The 9,754-nt window shown below is 33.0% G+C and overlaps 1 protein-coding gene across 1 annotated transcript; it reads right to left on the bottom strand.

The window, feature by feature from the left end:
• Positions 1-3,896: 3,896 nt before the first annotated feature.
• Positions 3,897-7,455, bottom strand: LOC145132859 (uncharacterized). The gene is made up of 3 exons (XM_079067801.1): positions 6,971-7,455; positions 4,346-5,728; positions 3,897-4,275 (listed from the first exon to the last, which is right to left on the bottom strand). Exons 2-3 carry the CDS (start codon positions 5,657-5,659, stop codon positions 4,030-4,032), a joined length of 1,560 nt encoding a protein of 519 aa, XP_078923927.1. The 5' UTR covers positions 5,660-5,728; positions 6,971-7,455; the 3' UTR covers positions 3,897-4,029.
• Positions 7,456-9,754: the final 2,299 nt, after the last annotated feature.

Raw genomic sequence — 9,754 nt, 5'->3', positions numbered from 1 at the left:
TTTGCCACCGCTAGCTGCGCGTACCAGGTTTGTGGCTCGTAACTAGAAAGGTACCCTCTACTCTAGGCGTAGAAGGGAGTATGCAGGGCGTACTCAACCTAGGTGGAATCTTTGACTTTTTGACTTCATTTTGACCAGGATTTTGACCAAGTTTGACTTAGGGGTATTTTGAGCAGTAGTTTGATACTAGGTTATTGCTTATTGTATATATGATCTGTAGAGTTGGCATTTGGAGCAGTATTCTTTTCTGCTATCTTTTCAGACTGTAAGGTGGGTTTCCTCACTATACTTGTGGGTCGAAGGCACCAATGTCGACCCATTTGGTTATGTATCCTGATATATAGGATGTTGCTATGTTGTAGTGATCTGTTAGATTTGCATGATTATCTGTTTGTTGGTTATAAGTTTATCTGTTGCATATGTTGACATAGTGCGGTTGGGATAAGGCAATGCTGCTTTGTACGGAAGCCGACAAACCTAGGAGCAAACCAGACATAAGCTGTGGGCCGGTTAGGCAAGCCAGACTTATGTTGTGGGCTCGGGAGCAATCCAGACATGAGTTGTGGGCGAGAAAGGCAAGACAGACTCATGCTGTGGGCTCAGGGATAATCCAGCCTGATGGATGTGGGCCTAGTATGCATGTTATTATATGTTTATGTGGTGGTATTTTGGAGAACTCACTAAGTTTTGGCTTACGGTCTAGGTGTTATGTTTCAGGTACTTCAGATGATCGGGAGAAAGTAAAGGCGTGATCGTACACATCATTTGGTGTCATGTTTTGGAGATGTTATGATACATTGATTTTGGATTATTTGTACTTGATCTTGGGTTCTTATGACTTGGGTTTGACTGAAAACAATGATTTCTCCTTAATTAAAAATGAAAATTTTTATTGTGATTATTGGATGTTACACAACAAGTCGTGAAAGGGGAGCGAGAAAGACAAACCCATATTTGATTAATATCATGTTCATTAAAACCATGTTCATATCTTCATCTTGTTCATCAAATTCAAATACATCTCCCCCACTATGCCCTCTTCGGTCACCCCTTTCTCCAATTTGTTGTAAAAGATCAGATGGTGATTAAGAATCACAGAAGAATCAAGAACATAAAACATAATATGAAAACCAATGCTTTCTCTTCCCTCTAAACTAATATCACATGAAATTTCTAGGGCTAAAAATCCCCAAAAATTGTTTCTGACAAATTCGAAAAATAGGGATGTGTTGTGAAATTGTTCAATTTTGATAACATTTTATGCCCATTTGGCAAATAATGAAGCAATTCTCTAAAGAACGGAGGTTGTGGATGGAGGTTTGATGGAAGTATAAAGATCATACGAGTTTTGATCAATGTGGGTCAGGTTTGAAAACGAGATTGATGAGTTTAAGCATATGGGTAACTGGAAAAGGTTGAGGAATCAGGTGGGGTTCCATTGGGCTTTGGCCTTCGGGATTCTAGAGTTCATTAGTGACCTCCTTTTCCAAAAATCATGAGAGAGAGGGGTGTGGTGGGCCCCACTTTATTTATTATTACATTTATATTAAAATAAAAGATAAATTTTTTAAGAAAACAAATTAAAATGGCATATTAGTCATTTTAACTTTAGCGATGACTAAATCCACATAAAAACACGGCTAAAAGGGACCATTAAGCAAAAAAAATCAAGATTTGGACTAAAACCAAAAAAAATACATACCCTAGGGGCTATTTTTACAGTTTTATCAAAATAAATTGGTGCGAAAGTTGGGTCCCATAAGGTTGACTGAGATGAAGTGGGAATAATGTTAAGAAATCATTGGCCTTCACATGGGTTTTATTTCCCGCCGTTCCCTTTTTGGAAAATGTATCACGTGATTGGTCTTTCTCCCTTCGTTACTCCCTCCGTTAAATTTGACGGCATATCTCATAAATGATACTCTTACAAACTCAAAAACAAAGGGCAAACCTTTATTCGATTGAAAAAACAAAACAATTTCGAATCAATTCATATATGGTATAGTAGCTATATTTCGTATTATTGATTTTTTGTCTAGGTGAAAATATGTTTCTCTATTTCTATCTCGCATGTATGTAACTACTTGGTTCTTCCTGTTTATATACATATATGAAAGAGTGCCATTCATTTGTTAGAATTCTAGACGGAGAGAAAGAACAAATTTATTATTAAACTTTCATGAGTATCTTAGGGAGGGATCATGTAGAGATCACTTTACTTCATCATATCGGTCCTATACCTAGGTTTTCTCGAAATACAATTGTAGGATAATCCACAAAATAGCATTTCAAGTGAGCGTATCAATATGTGTAAGGAGTGTAAAAATTCATAGGTGACAAAAAATATTGATTATACTAAAATTCAATATATACATACTCGAAATATTGTAAAGTATAAAAATGATGAAATGGTATTTTCAAGAAGTTACAAAATTTGTTTCCAGTTGTTATAACAAATTTTAGAAGGTCTCATAATGCAATACACCCTAGAGATCTACGAAGTGTCTTGAGATGCTCATGTACTTGAGTTTTTGGGTTAATGTCATTGTTCACCATCAAATTATTTGGTTCGATCACATTTGGTCATTTTTATTTTTGGTATTCTATGTCCCTAAACTATCAAAAATATATGTCAAATAAGTCATTATTGAAAGGAAGAACGTGAGTAGTATGGTGAACTAGCTCACCCACGAAACAAATTACAAGTAAAAAAACTAGATAAAATCATCCTCAAATCGATCAAAAGCAAATGTGTTATAAATATAATTTTTTATTTAATACAATGTTTGTCCTAATAATGTATCAATTAATTTGAATAAATTATATACAAAAACTTATTTGGTTATATTTATTTAATTAATAATTTATAAATTATTGCAACAATAAAAATTTATAAATAGCTAATAGATATAAAATGTATTTGAAAAATCTAAATAAGTTATAAAAACACAATATATTTATTGTTTTTGATTAAAAAAAAGTTTAATGGGATGGAGATGAATACGGGTTACACCATTTTTATGTAAAACGATAAAAATTAATGATTTTCACACAAATAAAACGGAATCAGAACCGCTGAATAATCAATTTCATGAATTCGTGATAAAAGTCTATAACCGATCATTTTGTCATAAAAATAGAACAAAAAGTAAAAATGGTGATGAAGTCATTCCATTCTTGTTCACTTTTAGTCCACTCGTATATCAAACAACAAAAACGAATAATTAGAGTTTCATTTAAACTACATATTTGGAAAGATCAATTAAAGCGTAGTGGGTAATTTCTATTTTTACAAACAACTATATAATATTTGGTATAAATTGATAGAAAGGGCAATATTTGGTATAAATTGATAGAAAGGGCCTATGGCCCATAAGATCGAACTGTACACTATACACTACAACAAACTATATAGCCCAATGCATATTTTTGGAGAGACTTCAGGTCTTTTAAAATGCTAAAGAACATTCTCATCACCAACCAAATGTAAAGAGCATTTCACACAAAATGGTTTAGATTTGTATCATAAAGTCTATGATTTACTATGCTTTCTCAATCATAAACATCTTCATATGTATATGTATTAAAAAAGCGAACATAAGCCTTGTATAAAAATATTTAGACTTTGTCTAAGGAAATTAGAACTTGCAAATTTGCATCTCACCTTTCTATTGCAAACACAAAATCCTGATAAATGTTGATAATTTTAATGTCATCTGATATTTGAGGTAATTGAGATTCACGTGGAATCAAAAAGATTTCGTCGTGATACCCAAACATATAAGGGTCAAAATACTACTTACAAAAACTGTCTTAACATAATCCAAATTAATATCCAAGTTATATAATTATCACTACACTCTATACACAAATTCCTCATTAACAAATACAACCCATAAAATAAAATATAAAAATAAACAGGTAAAGTTGCCTTTGTTACACAAAACAGGAACAATATATGCACAAAGTCTACTTTTGCTTTTATTTTCTCAAAACACTTTAAACAACACAAATCAAACCCTTTTCAAATTACAAAGAAATGACCTTCCCATTTACATTTCTCTTAATACCCGGAATCGGTGTGTAAATTACCGGAACGCCCTCATGACAATGTGTTCTGAGTTGTATATTTCGTGACATTTTTCTGCATTCCACAACCGATATACATATCGAGAACGCCTGTAAATCCGACAATGATGAATTATAGTCAACCGAAAATATACCTTCCTTCAATGGAGACAAATTAAACATCGGTTTCTTCTCCCCAATTTCACCCTGTAAATTAAAAAAAAAATTAAATAAAATTACATTGTATTTCTTCCATTTATAACTCTTCACAATATACCTGAACAAAAAGCTCAAACTGTGCACTAGTGTTCCGGTTAGTAAGAATTTTCAATTTGCACCCCTCATCCCAACCACCGCAGTCACATACCCCGCCAGACCGCCACCTGTCAGTCAACGATGAAGGCTCTCCTTTACTTGGAACACCATGGGTCCCGCCAGGTAGGACAACCGTTGTGTTAAACTTTTCTTGATTTCTTGAAAGCTTCACAACAATGGCTTCCAATTCTTCTTGTGGTTGGACATTCGAATTCACAGAGAATAAAACAAACTCCTGACTTTTTGATGAACTCAAAACCTTCATTTGAGCTGTTACATTAGGGACATAACCGTAATCTTTGCTTTTTGTCCCATGTGATAACCATTTAACGTTTTTTTTCTTAACCTCGTGAACTGTGAAAAACGTATAGATCGAGTTCCCATTATTGGATTTTCCCGAAGAAGTCAAACTGGTCAACGTGGCTGCAAGAATGTCGTTGCTTTCAACTGCAAATGTGAATAAAAGACGATCGTTTTTAATGGTTGTTTGAAAAAGAGCTTGTTTTCTTCTTGTTGTTGTTGATGATGATGATGATGATGGCACGACATCATCAACCCTAATTTCCTTGAAATCGAGTTTCAGTTTTGCTTTTGTTCTTGAATCTTCTTGGCTTTTTGATGGAAAAATCGGGTCCAATAGCCTTTTTAATGGGCTTGAATGGGCCCGGTTAGATGGAGACTCATGTCTTTCAGTGGGGCCCGTAGATTTTGAGCTAAAGCTAAAACGACGAAGTGGGGAAATACTTCTTGTTTTGACATCTGGACTCTTGAAAGAATTTGAATTTCTTGTTTCTGGGGTTTTGTTTATAATGAAATCTTGATTTGGAGATGATGTGAAATGAGATTGTAGAGTTACCCGGTTGACTTTTTGACTAGAAGGAGACCAGGTTTGACTTTGACATTGACTTTGACTTGATTGAGGAGACAATCCATCGGTTGAAAACAATGAAGAGGAATTGCTGCTAGATGATGAACATTTGTTGGTTTTAACAAATTCGTGTCTATGAGTTTGGAAATCTTGCCATTTTTGTAAGCGATTCCAATCCATGACTCCAAAGCTTAAAGCTCGATCATGTTTTCCATTTTCAAGATAATTTGGTAAATGCTTCATGTGTTTGATGATTTCTTCCATTTCCATTGAAGGTGTTGATGATTCCATTTCCATCTTGGGTTGACTTTTTACAACTTTGGAACGGAAGTCGGAATGGGAATGGTGACGTTTTTCTAATTCGAATTTTGACCGGAATGTGGCGCGATTAGATGCCAGCTCACCCATTTTATGTATTTCGGTTGTTTTTTCAAGAAAATTTCACATGATTTTGTGAACAAGAGGGAGATATGTCATCTGAAAACAACGATTAAGATTACAAATGAGAAACAATAGAAGAAAATTATAGTACATAAAGAGATAAAAAAGAAAAAGAAATACCAAATGTGTTACAAATAATTCAGAACATATGATATGTTTCCTACAAATAGCCAAAATCTTAAAAGATTCTTTAAAATCAAGAAAACACCAAGATAGCTAATGGTTTAGATTCTCCTCTATGGTCCCCCTTTACCCATTTGAGGTACAGAAAATTATTGCTTCAAAATACGAAATACTCCCTTCTTTCTTGTGAAAGTTTTAAAAAAAGTTGGCGACTTTGTTAAACATCACATCATAATCATAAAGTGGTCATTTTTTGGGATTATTCCTAATATAAAAAATACAATTATTTAACAAAATTTAAAGCTATTGTTAAAAGTTAACAATATTCCCAAAGACATTAAACAATTAAAGTACCAATTGGATATCGAAAAAGAAAAATGGCTTCACTAGTTTTAATTCAAGATGCTGAAATAAAACCTAGGAATAGTCTCTACACAAGGACTACGACAAGAAAGAAAATGAAATTAAGAATCTTGTGGTCCTAAAATTATTAACATCAGTGATGATGAAGATAAGATGATGACATTTCTGTGTATCATAAAAAAAAACTCCATAATTTAAGATTCCCTGTTGATGAAAAAGAAAGATGGATAACAATTCAAAAGAAGATTTTGAATATTGAACCTTTGATTAAGACAGGGGGAAACAAAAACAAAAAGCACAAAAGTAATTGAGTGGAAAATAAATCAAGAGGGCATTGAGCACATGCTTGCTTCAGTTTCCTTTTTGGTTATATCTACGCCATGATAGAATTATTCTCTGAATTAATCAACAAGCATATACACACTAAAGTAATTAGTAGACCCGAATCAACAAACATACATACAATAAAGTAGACCCAGATTCAAGTTATGATTCAACTTCAAAAGCAAGAAATACGCATAAAAAGTGTTTCTTTGACCATAACAATAACTGAATAACAAATGGAAATCAAGATCTTCAGTTGAAAATGCTTGTTACTTCAAAACCTGGGTGCTAATTTTTATTAAAACAGGGAAATTTTCTTCATTTTTCCGGTGAAAATCGTCGATTTTTTTTTCAGAGCTTTCAAGAAACATAAGAGCAGAACAATCACTCAAAATTTCTGCACTAAACAAAAACCATAAAAAACATAAACAGTAACAGTTTGAGTATTGATTCAAAAAGAATACTCACTGAGGCATTTAGTCGAACAGTTGCCTGGGGTATGAAGAAAATGCAGACTTTAACTGGTTCTTCAAAAGGAAGAACAATATGTCGGTGGGCGGTGGGCACAAAAACAAGCTCCTCACAGCAACCAAAGAAAACCGAACTTAAATCTCAATACTCAAAAGAAATCTCCTTTTCCCAAGAAAATCTCACAAAAAGATTTGACTTTCTACAAGTTCTTGTTCGTCATCATCTTCCTCTCCAAAATCCGAAGAAATTTTCACAGAAAAGTAGTGTGTGTAATAAGTGTGAAAATAGAGTGATGAAAAGTATTTTATGGGGTGTGAAACTGAAAGGGTTTTGTTTTCCTCGTTGGGGCTGGAAATCACTCGGTTTCTAGAGCAGTGTCAGAGGGTCGTTTTCGATCGGACGGCTGATGGAGGTAGAGATATTCGCGGGAGGTGGCCATATCAGAAGATTAGATGGGTGAATCATGTGGAACCCACTTCACGACTTCCTTTTAGTGCAAATGCGATTGTCTTTATTATTGGATGCTTAAAAGGCTATGCTTTTTTATCCTTTTAAAGTATAAAGTCTTAAAGAATAGAAAAACCTTACTCCCTTAAAAAATATTATAATATTATGCTAAGAATCGGTTTTGCATTACCCAAAAAAATACATTTTGTACGATTTAAATATAAATCCTAGGTTTTTACTAAGGGAATGTTTGGATTTGCTATAAAAAAAATTATTTGTTTCATAATACATGGCAAATCTAGTTTTTACTCTAAATAGAATCAAAATTATCATTATTTTGGTGATCTAAGTTGTTACAACGGTTCGTTTGAGATGTGGATTACTTATTTAATTTTAATTTCAATCTGTTCTTTCTAGTTTCTACTCTTAATAGAATCAAAATTTCAACATCACAATAATGATTTTTTAAATCATACATATAAACATCTCTAAAATATATGAAATATTTACAACTATAACCATATATGAAGTTATTCTTAAAGGGAATAATCAATAATTTTTTATTTTTTTTTACGAAAATGATCTATTTTTCTGGAATGGGTCATTTTGGATCCGAAATAGGTCGGACACACCATTGGTCCTTCTATTTAAATTGCTTCCGGATATGATATTCGCCACATCTTGGAGTTGCATTTCGGACGCTCGGGTTGTTGGCGAAAATTGGTTATAACGATGAAGACCTTATACGTTTTCTTAACATTTAATGCGAATTGTTACTTTCTTCGCATTTTTGAACGAACTTATGTTTATTTGGAGTTTGGGACATATTTTTTGAAATATTAAACTATGGTACATTTATGAACTTTAAAAGTGAGATTTTATAAAGTATTTTAAAATCACTCATGTGATAAATGTTTTAGAATAATTTTAAGTCATAACATAGTTTTACCATTGAATATGTTCTAATTATATTTTAAAGGAAAAAAAATGAGATGGACACCCCACCCCACCCCTTCCATGACTTTGTCGAACCATATCCTCACAACCATTTTCCTTCGTTCTCCGTCTCTTTTCTCTCATTGTTCTCCTTATTATATGAAAAGCATAAAAAGTTGAATATATTTTGTTGACGCACTTTGACAAACGTATATGGACCTCCTCTATATTGCTATTCCATCAGTAAAATTTATTTCCTCCATGGTGGAAACCCTACATACATCCATGGAGGAGAGATCGGAGGTGGCGGTGGTTGCAGATGAGTAACTAAAGATATGATCGCAAAGGCGTTGTTCTCTAAATGCTATTATTGAGGTGAAAATCTCACTTACTAAATCAGTATTGGTCGTCTCAATGACACCATAATAAGTTTAGAAAATGTCTAGTTGAGAGTCTTTGAAGGCAGCGATGGGATACTATGAAGCTTATATTTAACAAGATCTTAACGTCGAGGGTGATTATAGTAGGAAAATTAGGAATAGATCATGCATTATTCGGTTGTTGTATGTCGATATAGAGAACAAAATGGTTGTAATTACGAATACAAATGATATTAATTTGTGTTATTATGGTTTTGTTTCTATTAAATATTGTTAATAAAAAATGTTACATGTTGATGATGATATGAAAATTACATTACAAATTTCAACAATCGTTTTTACCTATGGAAGTTAGTACATGTGAATAATTGATTCTATGTAGGATTTATGTACATCAAAGGAAAGTTGTGTGTTTTTTTATTGTGTGTGTAAGATCGATTGTAATGGTTTGTCATAGGGATGAGCATTAGAACCGCCAGAACCGGAACTGGACCGGAACCGAAATTGGTAATAAGGACCGGTTACCGGTTCTCCATTTTTATGAAAATCGGTCCCGATTCTAAAAACCGAAACCGGTTTGACATTTTTTCCGTTTCCTAAAATGCGTATAACTCACTCATATGAAGTTGAAATTATTTGATTTTTTTTCCAACATGTAATTTGGAGTTTGTAATTTATTTATTTTACTGTACAAACATATTTTTTGATTAGCTATTGAATCAGACACATGCCCCAAAAGAAAGATATCGATGTTGTGTTTTTTCTATTTCAACATTTTTTTGTTTTTTTGAATTTGTCCTGTTTTTTTTAAATGTGCATAACTCATTCATATGACGTAAGAATTACTTAATTTTTTTTCCAACATGTAATTTGGTGTTTGTACTTCATTTTAGACTGTATAAAAACATATTCTGGTTAGATATTGAATCAGCTATGGACTCCGGAAGACAACATATTAATGTTGCATATTTTCTGTTTCAGCATTTTGTTTTTATTTTATTGGAATCTGTCCCGCTTT

This window comes from Lactuca virosa, chromosome 8 (assembly GCF_052849685.1).
Source record: "Lactuca virosa cultivar CGN04683 chromosome 8, Lactuca_virosa_CGN04683_v6, whole genome shotgun sequence".
NCBI lineage: Eukaryota > Viridiplantae > Streptophyta > Magnoliopsida > Asterales > Asteraceae > Lactuca > Lactuca virosa.
Note: the sequence above shows the minus strand (reverse complement) of the source record. Positions and strands in the feature narration are given on the sequence as shown.

Coding starts and splice junctions, on each gene's coding strand:
- LOC145132859 (XM_079067801.1), bottom strand. CDS start 5,659: ATGGGTGAGCTGGCATCTAATCGCGCCACATTCCGGTCAAAATTCGAA. Junction 4,276..4,345: donor AGTTTGAGCTTTTTGTTCAG/GTATATTGTGAA, acceptor TTTAATTTACAG/GGTGAAATTGGGGAGAAGAA.